The 13,258-nt window shown below is 45.6% G+C and overlaps 1 protein-coding gene across 6 annotated transcripts in view; it reads left to right on the forward strand.

Annotated features, from left to right (window-relative positions):
- The first annotated feature begins 249 nt into the window (after positions 1–249).
- Positions 250–13,258, forward strand: part of CHRDL1 (chordin like 1) — a 115,905-nt gene continuing 102,896 nt past the window's right edge. The window contains exons 1-2 of one of the 6 annotated variants that reach the window (XM_087859437.1): positions 250–619; positions 4,537–4,688. In XM_087859437.1, coding sequence (XP_087715563.1) covers positions 468–619; positions 4,537–4,688 — 304 coding nt within the window. In that variant the 5' untranslated portion in view covers positions 250–467. The remainder of the gene's footprint in view (positions 620–4,536; positions 4,689–13,258) is intronic. The other 5 variants (XM_087859438.1, XM_087859439.1, XM_087859435.1 and 2 more) reach the window with 5 other exon arrangements.

A 13,258-nucleotide genomic window follows, 5' to 3' on the forward strand; every position in this document is an offset into this window, starting at 1 on the left:
GTTGCGTGCTTCCAGACAGGGAGGTAGGAGGGTAGCCGGGGTCTCCAGGGTCCGCGCGAGTGGTGGGGAGCTCCTAGGTGCATTCCAGCGCGGAGCGGGAGGAGGGGCCGGAGGAGAGGTGCGGTCCCTTTAAGACCCCAACGCTGGCTTAGCCAGAGGAGGGGGGTGCAGTGGGGGCGCTGCGTGATGGGAAAGTCGCCGGCTGAGCCTCACACTTTCTCCCGATTTCTTAACTTTCGGGGCCGCGGAGCAGGAGTAAAGCCGCTGTGCCGGGACGGAGAGCGGGGTGCGGGCTTGTGGCGGCTGCGTGCCCGCGGACTTCCCGCCTCCGCCGGGCGGCCGGCCTCTCGCGCCAAGTGGGGAGCGGGCGGCGGGCGGGCAGGTGGCCCCGGGCCGCCGCGCCCGCGCCTTGGCTCTGCCCCCAGGAGCCGAGCGAGCCGCTGCTCCCTCGTGGTGTGAGGGCGGTGATGTTTTTCCTCCCACCCACTTTTGAGTGCCCCCTCCCCCCTCGCGCGCACTCTAGCTCTCGCCACAACCTGCGAGCCCCAGACCTCAGAGGAGCGCCCCGGGGAGCTCGGAGCGCGTGCACGCGTGGAAGACGGAGCAGGCCAGTGGCCAGGTCAGTGAGCAGTGCCCGATGCCCGCTCCCCCTACCTTCCTTTCCAGCCTTTGCACAGGTGGGGTGTCTTCTGTTGGCCCGAGCTGCCCCTGGACGGTCCTCTGGGGTGCCCCGAACTCCCCCGACCTGCCACCCCAACTCGCTCTCGGCTCCAGCAGCTAGCGGCCCGGGCTGGAGGTGGGCTCCCAGGCGCCAGACCCAGGCAGGTTAGGGACTCTGGATTCGAACTCACCACTTGCCACTCCCCGCCGGGCCGGCTTATCTCCAGGCTCTGGCGCCTGGGGGAGGTCACTTGGCTAGCCACCTAAAGGCTTCTGCAGTTCTCTTCGTTACTGCCTGCGTCCTGAGCCTTTTTTTCTCGCTTGCTGAAGTGCCCTGACCAGCGGGTGATTAATACGTGCTAAAGTTAATGAAACAGGGCGGACGGGCGGGCGAGAGGCTCCTCTATCCTCTGGACATCTGTCTCATTTTACGGCCCAGACCACTGGGGTCAGAGCTTGAGACGCTAGGCTCAGGAAGCAGCGCAGTGCTGCCAGAGCTTGGGGCCTGGAAAGCCTGCCTTCCAGACCCTCCCTGCGGCCGGCCCTGCCACTAACTCCCTGAGAATGGGCAGTTGAGTTCTCTGGGCTCCAGGGTGCCCATTTTGAAGGTGGAGCTGTTGTGGGGAATAACATGAAATGATGGATAGCAAGGTGTTTTGCAAGCCGAATGCAAGGCATTGTTTTCAATCATGAGCAGCAGTGAAGGCATTGACCCTGACGAGAGATACCCTGGGCTAGAACTGCCATTTTTTTTTGGGGGGGGGGTCACCCACCACCAGTGAACGGAGCTTTTCTTGTTGGGTGGTAGAGTGGGGAGAGGATCTCAGTGGATGGACGCGGGCCTGAGACCGCAGTGTCTTCTTGAGGTTTGTCCCAAAGAGAATCACTACCCCGGGGGGCTGTCCCACAGAAGAGGGTGAATGTGAGTTTGCAAGGTCAGTCAAGCCTCTCGGGAGGATTAAAGAGACACCGTGGGCGGTGAAGAACTGGCTGATGCGCTCATCCCTTAGCCTGCCTTTGGGAATGCCTCTTTGGTTCTCTTCTACCCAGGAGACCTCTTCTGAGAAGGTCCGGACTTCTGACACTTGATGGCCCAGATGGCCTTGCGGTTCCAGCGGGGCAAGGAGCCTTGGGTCCCTTTGCTTGATGCAGATGAACTCTGTGAATGCTTGTTTCACGGAGGCACCTTAATGGATACACTTCTTTAGGTTCTGACATGTTTCTTGTACTCTTGTAAAGCCCCCCCCCCCAGTGGTAGTTGCAGGATTTTGTGTTCTTACTTGCTTTCTTGTGGGGGGGGGCTGGATCCCCCAAAACAGGTCTGTGGCTAAGCTTCTAAGTAACCTGTAAGATCAGTGCAAGTTCAATGGCACAACAGCCCAAGTGAAGCAGAGAGTTAATGCAGAAATAACTCCAGTTAACTGGGTCAAAGTATAATTTGAAAAATTAAGGACAGTTTGGCTCTTTGCAAGTATAAGAGTCGGCATGTTTGCTGAGCAATGCTTGCTTAGGGTTATTGCTGCAGTCCCAACAAATGTCTTGAAACCCCCTCCCTCCCCCAAAAGAAAAGGTTAAAGGGATCAGGCGACATTGAATAGGGAGGAATCCTGGGGAGGGAATTCTTCTGTTTCTATTTCTTCACAGAATACAGAGACAGGACTTCAGATCCTGTAAATCAAAAGTGAATATTTATAAAGCGATTCATTTTCTGATGTTCTCCATCACAGCCTGGGAGGCCACCCAGATGACAGGAACGCCAAAAGAGATTAATTGCTCTCTCGTCACCAACTTTTCTATTTGCTCATAACATTAGTTGGGACCCAAGAAAAGCAAAAAAATTCGGAGAGCCGTTTTCTTGCCAGCTTGAGTTATGAAGCAATGCTACTGTTCACCGAATCGCCCAACCATTGTACAAGAAAAACAACCCTGTTGGTTCTTGCATGGGGAGACCTGAAAACTGTGGTTTCAAAAATACCCCCTGAGATCCGTATGTGATTGTGATAAATTGGATTTCAGCAGTTAGAAAATCTTTCTCATTCGAAGGCTCGGGGGATAAGCTTATTAAAGTAGTCTCAGAAAGAACGTCGCTGGGGTGGGAAGCTGTGTTAAACTGTTCATGGAAACGATTTGCTTCAAGGGGACCTGGTAGCTCTCAGAGGACAGAGACGTGCTGAGTGATTGAAGCTGGACCACAAGTTCACAGAGGGGACCAAGACGTCAGAGACGAGGTCTTTGGGAGGCTAGGGACATGTCCTATGAGAATTTGGCCCTTGTTTAAGGGGCAGGAAGGGGCACCTGGGTGGCTCAGTAGGTTAGGTGTCTGCCTTTGGCTCGGGTCATGATCCCGATCCTGGGGTCCTGGGATCGAGCCCCTACTTCTCCCTCTCTCCTTGCTCCAACCTTCTGCTCATGCTCTCTCTCTGTCAAATAAATAAATAAAATCTTTTTTTTTTTAAGTAAGGAGCAGGAAGGAGGTAGAGAAGGCAGATAGGTGCTGCAAATTGTGGCACAATTAGTCTGTATGTTCTTCTTCGGTTACATAGCCATAATTTCAAACAACGGCTTTCAAATGATCCAGACGTTCGTAGCATCTGAAGTAGGAGCTGTGGCATCCACATCCTGGCCCAAAGACAGTTCAGTTCTCCAGAATGATCATCTTGGTTTTCTGCCAGCTCTTTATACTCAATATTTAAGTTGGCCCCTCGGAAAAGGTCAAGGTGCTCAGTTCCCGTCTGGGGTTAACCCGGGATTAAAGTGCGGTGTTTTTTTGAATATTTAAATATTTTCACATCTTCCGTTGGAAGGGTTTTGCAGACTCTAAAATCTATGGAAATGACCCGTGACTGGACCTGAGCTATAGCAAACTTTCTGTCCTCTAAGGCTCAAAAGGTTAAAGATTTCCACCCCTTAGACTAGAAATGCAAGTCTTATACTTTTAAGAATTGTAGTTGCTTTGATGCTCTTCTGCATGGTGGGGAAGTGTGAACACATTGACTATTTAAATTGGCCTAGGGGGCGCCTGGGTGGCACAGTGGTTAAGCGTCTGCCTTCAGCTCAGGGCGTGATCCCAGCGTTCTGGGATCGAGTCCCACATCAGGTTCCTCCATTATGAGCCTGCTTCTTCCTCTCCCACTCCCCCTGCTTGTGTTCCCTCTCTCGCTGGCTGTCTCTATCTCTGTCAAATAAATAAATAATAAAAAAAATCTTTAAATTGGCCTAATGTCCCTGAAAAATAGCCCACTAGAAATCTCCATTTCGCAGTGGACTTCATATGAGAGCAATATGTCTGAACCGTTAAGGTGTTTAATTGAATCCATTTGTTAATTACATCCATCTTTTCCAATGTAAGTAACCAAACCGCGGATCTTTATAGATCTCCTAGAAGACGCAGGAGAAACATTGACCAATTTATACCTCGTCCCTGAAGGATTAATGATAGCAGTAGTCTTGAAGCTAAGATGGTTAATTTGCATTTCAGAAATTGTTTGGGTCCCATGCCTATTATTTTTCTCTTGGTTGCCAGAGAAGCCGTTTTGCAAACCCATTTCCCTTTTCTCCTAAAGAAAATCTCTTGAGAAATCAACTCTAATTCTGTTAGAAAGGATGATTTCAAAATTTATTTTTATTTTCCTATGACTTGCCTGTAAGGATTTTAGGCTTAGTATTGGATAGGAATGCATGCTCATCTGCTTGAAATTCCCCCCACAGTCTTTGCAAGACAGGAGAGGCAAGTGCTCTTTCTTACACAGGAAAACAGTGCTTACGCTTACATAAATTCTCCAGCACTTTTTTCCCCCTGACAAGTGAAAAGCATAAGCATCATTGATCTCCATCAGTTTCAGACGATCGAAGTCTTTTTTTCTGCTTTCTTCCCAGCAGCTTGAATACACCGGGCCCTGAAAGTTTTGAGTGGCCTTTTGCAGTGGCCAGGATGAGAAAGAAGTGGAAAATGGGAGGTGTGAAATACATCTTCTCCTTGTTGCTGTTCTTTCTTTTCCTAGAAGGAAGCAAAACGGAGCAAGTAAAACGTAAGTGTCTTGAGTTTAAAAAACAAGATGCTTTCTTGTAATTTCTTTGAAAATGTGGTTATAATCTGTAGGGATTGTGATTTAGCCCAAATGTGGCCATACCATTATTCTAAGAGAAGAAAGTGATTGTTACTGGTTTATGCATGAGTTGATAAAAGAATGAGAGCTTTGAATCGGGCCAACTAAATTTGGGGCTGTTTTTCTGATTATCATATAGTTTTCATCTCCTAGAACACATGACACATTAGCCTGTTTTCCTTTTCCTGTTCTAAACTGTACAAATCTCATTCCATTTTACGTAACTCTAGAAATATCTGACAGATGAGCTGGATTTTTTCCCAAATTTCAGACTCTTCAACAAAGGTTTTCAGTTTATGAAAAAGAATAACACAGAAAAGAAAAAAAAAAAGAAAAAATAAGGCAGGCTCTCCCTCTTCCCTTATGCCGCAAAACGAAGAAGGAAAAAAAAAAAAACCTTCACATGAACTGGATTCAGATGAAAAATCCTTTGAGGAAATTGAGATTCCAGGGACCGTGAGCAAATTGGATGCCGTTTATTGAAAGAACGTCCCCGCAAAGCCAGGGAATATTTCTAGAAAGTCAGCGATCCGTGTGATGGGCTAACACATTGGAGAAAGCCGAGTGGCAGGAAGAGGGTATAATTAACCCTCCTGACCGCCACGTTTGGGAGATTTACGCATAACCGTTGACATCGCTGCTCTTGTCAGGAGCTTTCTGCTGAAAGTATGAGCCTCACCTTCTTGGGGCCACTTGCAGCCCTCTCTGGGGCGGACACTTGCTCTAAATTGGAAGGGAAAGCCACCGCTCTGGTTCCCCTCTTTGGCTGCATCAAAAGAAACACAACATGGAGCTGGGCCAAGAGGGGCATTCTCTGCTCCACTGAACTTATTCATGAGAAGGAACTGTGAAAATCTTCTTGGTAGGAGCTGCGGCAGCATCTGAAGCCCATCACTGAAACATTTATCTCCTTTATCAGCGGAAGTTGACTGTAGGTGGCATGAGGCTTGCTGACAGGGAGGACGGTGCCAAATCCATTCCTCCATGGTGTGTGTTTCTGTCCCACTATGCTTTTTCTGAGGCTCTCCATTTTCTTCCCGGGAGAAGGGGTGCTTTTGATTAGGCTTCTGAGCATGAGCGACCTGTGATGACGTCTAGCGTGATGCGGACATGAGAGGAAGCTTAGCAGGGCCCAGTTATCATTAAACTCTGCATCAGTCTCTCTCTCTCTCTCCTGTTTCCCTCATATATGACCTCCTTCTCCTGTCAGAAAGCTCTCCTTTAAGTGGCCGTGATAGAAAAGTTCTCCATCCCTCCTCAGCTCTGCTTACAACCCAGCTGGGCCTAAGATCCTTGCTCTCTTAGGGAGAAACTTCCCTTACGACCCTCTTACTGATGGCTTGATAGGGGAAGCTTGCAACTCCTGGAAGACCATCTCTTCTGGGAAGTCTTCCATACGTATGAAGACTTGAGGAATACTGTCCCTGCAACCTCGAGCTTGATTGACAAACCAAAGAAAAGTAGGACTTCAAAAATATTCACAGGCCCCAAACTATCACTTTCTAATGGGTCCTACTGCCTATGAATTTGTCCCAAGCCCTTTTGATATTCGGTTGGTGTCAAAATGATCACATAGTAGATGGCCTAGGGCCCCAGTTCTCTTCTAGTGTTTCAGGTTTATAGTCAGATGATGAGGCTAAGGGCACGGTCGTTCCCTGAATCCTTCCGTGTGGCCACACCCAAGCTAACCGTCTCAGGACCATGTGCTACGTTATCTCCACTAAAGGGGAAATCTCTTAGTGTATGCCCTCTGTGTGTTGCCTTGAAACACTCAGACACACTCAGACACACACACACACAGTGCATGCACGGAGATTTGTACTGCAGCTCTAACAATGAGAAGTCAGAAGCAGTGGAAATGTCAGTCCGTTGGGGAATGGTCAGGTAAACGTTGCATGTAACGTACTATCATGCTACCATTGAAAACATTGCATATCACAAATTTGAGAGCCCCTCGAATTCCTACCTCCTTTTAAAACTTCTTGAATTTTAAAATTAATAACAGTCATCACACAAAACAATCTGAAAGTATCTGGGCTTTATAAAGAATTACGTGTCCCTCAGCTACCAACCCCATTCCCAGGGGTAGCCATTACTAATAGTTTGCTATGTGTTCTACCGAGCTCTTCTCTCGGTGTCCTAAAAACACACATACATGTTTGTAGGGTTTTTCTCTTTTACGAAGATGGGGTATGATATGTATTTTTTCTGTAACTTTTATTCAGATCTGTGTCTGGGACATCCTTCCATGTCAGAGCCTTGCCATGTGATGGTACCGTATTCTTTCTCATGCCTGTGTAGTTTCCGGTGGTATAAGCGTGCCATGGTTTAATTCACCAGTCGTTAATGTATATATCGAGGCTGCTTCCTGCTTTTGCTCTTATGACTGAGGCATTGATGAACACCTTCGGGCACTTAGGCAAGTATTTGAGAGGAATCATTTGGTCAGAGTGGATGTGCAGTTTTCCTGTTGGTAAGCACTGTCAAATTGTCCTTCAAAATGAGTTGTGTCCATTTATACTTCCACTGTCTATGTATGAGTGTCCTTCTCTAACTCCTTCACTAAAAGTATAATTAACCTTTGTATCTTGGGGCCCGTTTAATAGGGGAAATCATAGTTTGGTTTTGCTGTGGTATTTTCCTATTACTGGTGTATCTCTGCAGTTCGTGTTTAATCCGATTGTGTTTCTTCAGTGACTGGCCTATTTTGCAGTAAGGCTGCTTGTCTTGGTGGTCGGCAAAAACTTACTTATTAACGTTTCATTATTTTGGACCTTGTTAGTGACCTTCTGTATTTAAAATATTATTTTCCCCTCTGCCATTTGCTTGAAATTAAATTTTAAGCTGCATTTGCCCCTAGGGAGGTTTTAAATGTTGGTGTCGTCAGATCTGTTATTTATTTCCTTTATGGCTTCTGAATTTCCTCTTATTCCTGGACAGGTCCTTACCACTCACTCTGTTATATTTTTTTCTACTGCTTCCATAATTTGGGGTTTTACCCATAGTTCTCTATTCCATCTGAAATTTCTGAAATTTATAGTCATGTATGGTATGCAGTGGGGAGATAATTTTTTCTTTTAGTCTGTAGGTGGTAGGCTCATGACTTCTTTTTGCTCCTCTCTGTGCTTCTGTTTATTCCGGAATTTCCACAATTGACAAGTACGAGTTTAAAACAGGGATAAAAATCTGGGAAAACCCCGGGAAACGTGTAAGTGTAAAGGTAATAAAGCCTCCCGTCTCTCCTTGCTGCCTGATGCCATTTTACACAAGGAAGCCAAGGGTTTTGAGCCTTCATGGGTCGGTTTCAGTATAAGCTCCTGCGTCAGTGCAGACTCTGCAGCCTGTTTGCTCTCCTGTCTTGGGCGTCAGGGTGGAAGGAGGGGGCATGCCCTTTGGTCAAAGATGCTCACTCGATTGGTGTAGAATCCAAAGAGGTCCGGAGAAAAGGCCGTACTTGCAGTAAGCTTGTCTTCACAAGGAAAGGGAGGGCTGGATGCTGCCACTTGCTAGGAGCTAATTTGCTATTAGTTATGTTGCTCTCCCAGGAGACAAGACAGGTTCTGGAACCCCAGGGAATCCTGATGGCGAGGTGCAATGGATGACAGAGCCACGTGTGGCTTATAGAACAGTCTGTTATTGTCCAGAATCAGGAAGGTTTGAGGTGCGTGAGGGGGATGGTGAGTCTTTCTGTAACTCCATTATGCTCGTTGCTAAAGTTGTAGTCAAAGAGGCCAGGAAGCTCTTTTGAAGTTCAAAGGAGCGTAGCATTCAGCTCATGATAATTCATGCAAATATGGGACAGGCGAACTGAAGGGTTTGCCTCTTCTGGCGGTTCTAACGCGGGTAATGAACGATCCATCAAAGTAGGGGCAAGAAGGGAGCTGTGGGGAGTGTTCAGTTGTGTATTTCCAAAGGGCCAGCCTGGGCCAGGTCGGGCAAAGGTTCTGGGGAGAGGGATTGTCCGTGTATTTCATGGAGTCCGTTCCTGCTGCGTAGGGTGAGTTAGCTGGATCTTCCAGGGGGAAAAGCTTCCAGTGTTCCTATCTGGCTGAAAAAGAACCTACTATGGAGCCTACCCAGAGCTTCTCTCTTGTGAAAACCAACCAGAGAGGCTCGAGTTTTCCTCTTCCAGCTTCTCGCTTGGACATTTGAGGTGATTATTGGACGGTAGAAAGAAGCAAGCAAAAGAGTGGATCTCTTCTCCTCTTAGAGGCTTTTGTAGGTGGAAGTAGATGAAAGGGAGAACACCTTAACTTTGGATACCTTAATGCTTTGCAAAGTACATTCTTCTTCTTTTTTTTTTTTTTAAAGATTTTATTTATTTGAGAGAGAGAGAGAGCATGAGTGGGGAGAGGGGCAGAGGCAGAGGGAGAAGCAGACTCCCCACTGAGCAGGGAGCCTGATGCGGGACTCAGTCCCAGGACCCTGAGATCATGACCTGAGCCGAAGCAGACACTTAACCCACTGAGCCACCCAGGCGGCCCCCAAAGTACAGTCTTCATTATTTTTATGTTGGGGGTGCCAGTGGGGTTGGGTGTGGAGGCTCTGGAGTCAGCTGAGACCCAAACCCCAGGTTTTCCAATTCAGTGTTCTGTTCACGACCCCAGTTGGCTTCTAGCAATTCTCTGGGGGAAGCCAGTTCATACTCTTGAATAGAAGCCCATTCCTTTGCTCATGGCAGCCACTTACCACATAAGGGGTGATCCAAGCGAATGAATAAAGAACTTTGTAACCAGAATTCCTAAGAGAGGCAGTATACTTCTGGGGAGTTAAAAGGGACTAGCATGAACATTGTTCAGGAACCTGAAGAAGTTAAGCCAAAGGAAATTTGTGAGGAAGGTTAAAAATATGTGCCTCTATGTCCATGCTTCTTAGATTTCCCTGACTTCTCAGTAGGATTGGAATGTCCTCAGAGTCTAATGGAAAGAGGACTGTGCTTTAAGTCAGGAGACTTGGTTTCTGGTCAGTTCTGTTGCTTGCTGTGTGGTATTGGTTGAGTCATTCATGCTCTCTGAAGGAAGGATTCTCTACTTATAAGCTGAGAATTCTTGCTTTCTGGGAGACAAAGTAAAGGACGCCAGAGTAGGCACCGAGGAGATGGGACAAGGGAAAACGAGGCTCTGGCTTTGGGTCCTTGGAGCACACCTGGACTTTTATCACTGTTCCAAGGTCATTGCAAAGAGCGTTATTCCTTTAAGATTTATAGCCTGCCTGCTTCTAAAAAAGATTAGATACAGCTTTTATATGAAAGAATAGCTGCAAGCTAACATTTTTAAAGATGAAATAAAATAGAGCACCTCCGAGGAAGGCAGGAAGCGCAGATGTTTTTAACACCTGGTTTGGTGCACTCTAGTATTCACGCTCTAAATTTGGCTTGCGCTTCCGAAAAGGTAAAAAGAGGGAGTTCGAGGTGGCTGGCAAGAGAAAATGACAGTTTCATCCACAGAGAGACTCTTACTCCCACCCACTCAGGCAGTATCGATCATGGGATGTCTGAATAAGGCACATTTGGGTAGTACAAGGATACCATCTGTAACCTCGGTTTCAGAGAAGAAAGAAGAATGGCCTTTCTTTATTGACTCTGTAAAGGAAGAGGGCAAGTAGTAAATTATAACTCAAAAAAAGTCTTTCTGTAAGTGCGAGGGCAGTGTGGTCCAGATCCTTTTAACTTCAGATGATCTAGACGTAGACTAGATTTGTCAATTATCAGACACCCTAAGCAAGCTTTATATTAACATGATTTTTTTTCTGATTTTAAAATAGATGCTAAAAAGAAATGAAGTCCCCACCAAAAAATAATAAAAAAAATAAAATGATGCTCATTGTTAAACATTCAGAAGATACATAAAAGTGTAAAGAAAACAGGGGCACCTGGGTGGTTCCATCAGTGAAGTGTCTGCCTTCGGCTCAGGTCATGATCCCAGGGTCCCGGGATTGAACATCACTTAGGGCTCCCTGTTTAGCGGGGAGCATGCTTCTCCCTCTGCCCCTCCCCCTGCTCATGCTCACTAGTCTTTTTTTCCATGCTCAGCTATACATACATATTATCATACATATACATTATTTTACAGAAATGAAGCCCTGCCTCTTAACCAACTTGGTTTATTATGTCAAATCATAATTGAGTCTGAAAAATGCACCTGCAAGGGTGATAGATCCCATGCTGTTTGTGGATTTTTTTCGATATCTGTTGCAGGACATGCAAAGATATCCTGCTGTGAAAAAAGTTCAAGAGCACATCTTAAACTCTTGACCAAAAGGAAAGCAAACCTCCTTTAGCAGAGACTCGCGCCGCCGAGGTGCTGATAGGAAGAACAACTTGTTTGTTCAAACACAAGCTTTGATTTTTACCCAAAGTCCTGGGCCAGATGACATGTAGGAGATGATTTTAGCCAGAAAAATATTCAGGTCAGGTTTCACCAGCCAAGCAGCCTTTCTGTGAAAGGATCTCCACGTGGCCTCATAGTAAAGACTGAGAATACCTCCAACTCCCAGTTATCCATGCTAGTGGGGGGGGCTAGAAGAACGCAATAAATTGAGATTTCATGGAAAATCTCCGAGCCAATGGTGTGGCCTTGCTCACAGTCAAACCTCTTTGAAATATGGGCTCTTTTCTTCTGATTGAGTTTGCCCACCTGCTAGTAGAAAAGTGAAATAGCCACAAGGTGCAGATCGTGGGAGGGCTGCAATGGGTAGAGGCTGCTCAATATATATGAATTTGAATTAATTTGGGGCAAATGATCTAACAAGTAGGAATAAGGCAATTAACTCCAGATACATAGGAATAAGCTGGACATACAGGATGGAGAATTTGGCTTCTTCCTGGCTTCCATAACCTGGAATGGAGTCTTATGACGTGAGGAAATCTGATAGAGACGTCAATCCTAGGAACCCAGTTGCTAGAGAAATAGGATACTTTTTCATCTGTAACTACGATATCTTGTCTTGCCCTTCCTCCACTCTGCTTCAAGTTTGATAAACGACAGAAGTATTTATGTTTTTATTTTTTTCTGCATTATTATAGTTTATACTAGCCTTTTAAAAATAATTAAAAAGGAATTTGTGTACTTGATTTGTCCACTCATGTAATGAACAGCAAAGATTCATTGCTCGTTTCACTGACTGTATGTGTTATAATAAAATAAATATTATTGTAATACTTGCATGATGATGTGTCTACAGTAATAGCTCTTATCAAAAACAGTTCCTAAGAATGTTTTCTTGCTTTTAGACTGGCGATGAAGTTATTGACCTTTTGACCTAGTCCTGGGTGCTAGACGGTAACAATTGGGCAAAACATTCGATGGCATAGTGACACATCCCTGTTGTTTACTTTTAATCATCATTATTTCTGTTAACAGGGGCCCCTAAAGTAGCAGGGGTTGCCACTTCTAATTAGAGCCAGCCACACCATTTGAAAATCAGCTCTTACAATGCAGGTTGAAGGTCCATCTCAAATGTTAGTTGCAGTTCCTTTGGGACCAAGTTCTACTCGTAGATACCATTAGTTAGTGGTAAGTCATGCATTCTCCAGCTGGTATCTGTCAGCTACTGGCAAGTGATAAGCTTACTTTTCCTTGCCTGTATCTTCTAGAAGTTGGCGAGTCATCGTTGTTTTAATAAAACCAGCTCACATGTGCTTCTTGTCCAAGATGATATACTGGGACTTTAGGTGTGGTCGATTATGCTGTGCAACTCATTAAATTCTCCCCTGGGTTAACGCCAAAAACATTGTAAAAGTTCAGACTTCTAAGCATGTGCTGAAATTGACTTTACCACAGTTTCTTAAAATTGATCATCGTTCAGCGTACTCATCGAGAAATCAGCGGTAATTGTGCCAACTGCTCAATCCTAGATACCCATGGTAAAACGTGTCTTAAGGATTATAGTGTTTTCTTCTGTTATGTGTTTGAAAAAAAATTCAGAGTCAGTAATTGCAGAAGCTTTGTTTAGTAACTCCAGTGGCATTACTGTTCCACTCCGTGTCTGCCTCTAGTTCCTGAGTTTGCTCTTCCAAGAGTTTGTGGATTTTTGTCTGGGGCGTAATTGGCCAAATCCTATATTGCTGAGATGATGAAACACTATTATGTTTGCAGTTAGGACCATGTTTCTATCAGAAATTAGTGTTTGAGTAAGATTTTCATCAAGAAGCATAATTTGCCAGACACTGGTCCCATAATATGGAAGAAATGCCATGTGAGTATTATTAGGTTTAGAGAGAATGAAAAAGAACTTCCAGCTGGGCTAATCTGTTTTCTCAACTAGATTTCAAACCCCTTGACAGCATGGGTGCTATTTTTTTTTGTCTTGTAAACACATTTTAAAAATTGTTTTTTTAAAGATTTTATTTATTTATTTTTCAGAGTGAGAGAGAGAGAGAGAGAGAGAGAGGCAGGCAGAGGGAGTTGCAGGCTCCCTGCTGAGCAAGGAGCCCGATGTGGGATTTGATCCCAGGATCCTGCAATCATGACCAGAGCTGAAGGCAGATGCTT

The sequence above is a fragment of the Ursus americanus genome, chromosome X, assembly GCF_024610735.1.
Source record: "Ursus americanus isolate L20-20 chromosome X, mUrsAme1.1.p, whole genome shotgun sequence".
NCBI lineage: Eukaryota > Metazoa > Chordata > Mammalia > Carnivora > Ursidae > Ursus > Ursus americanus.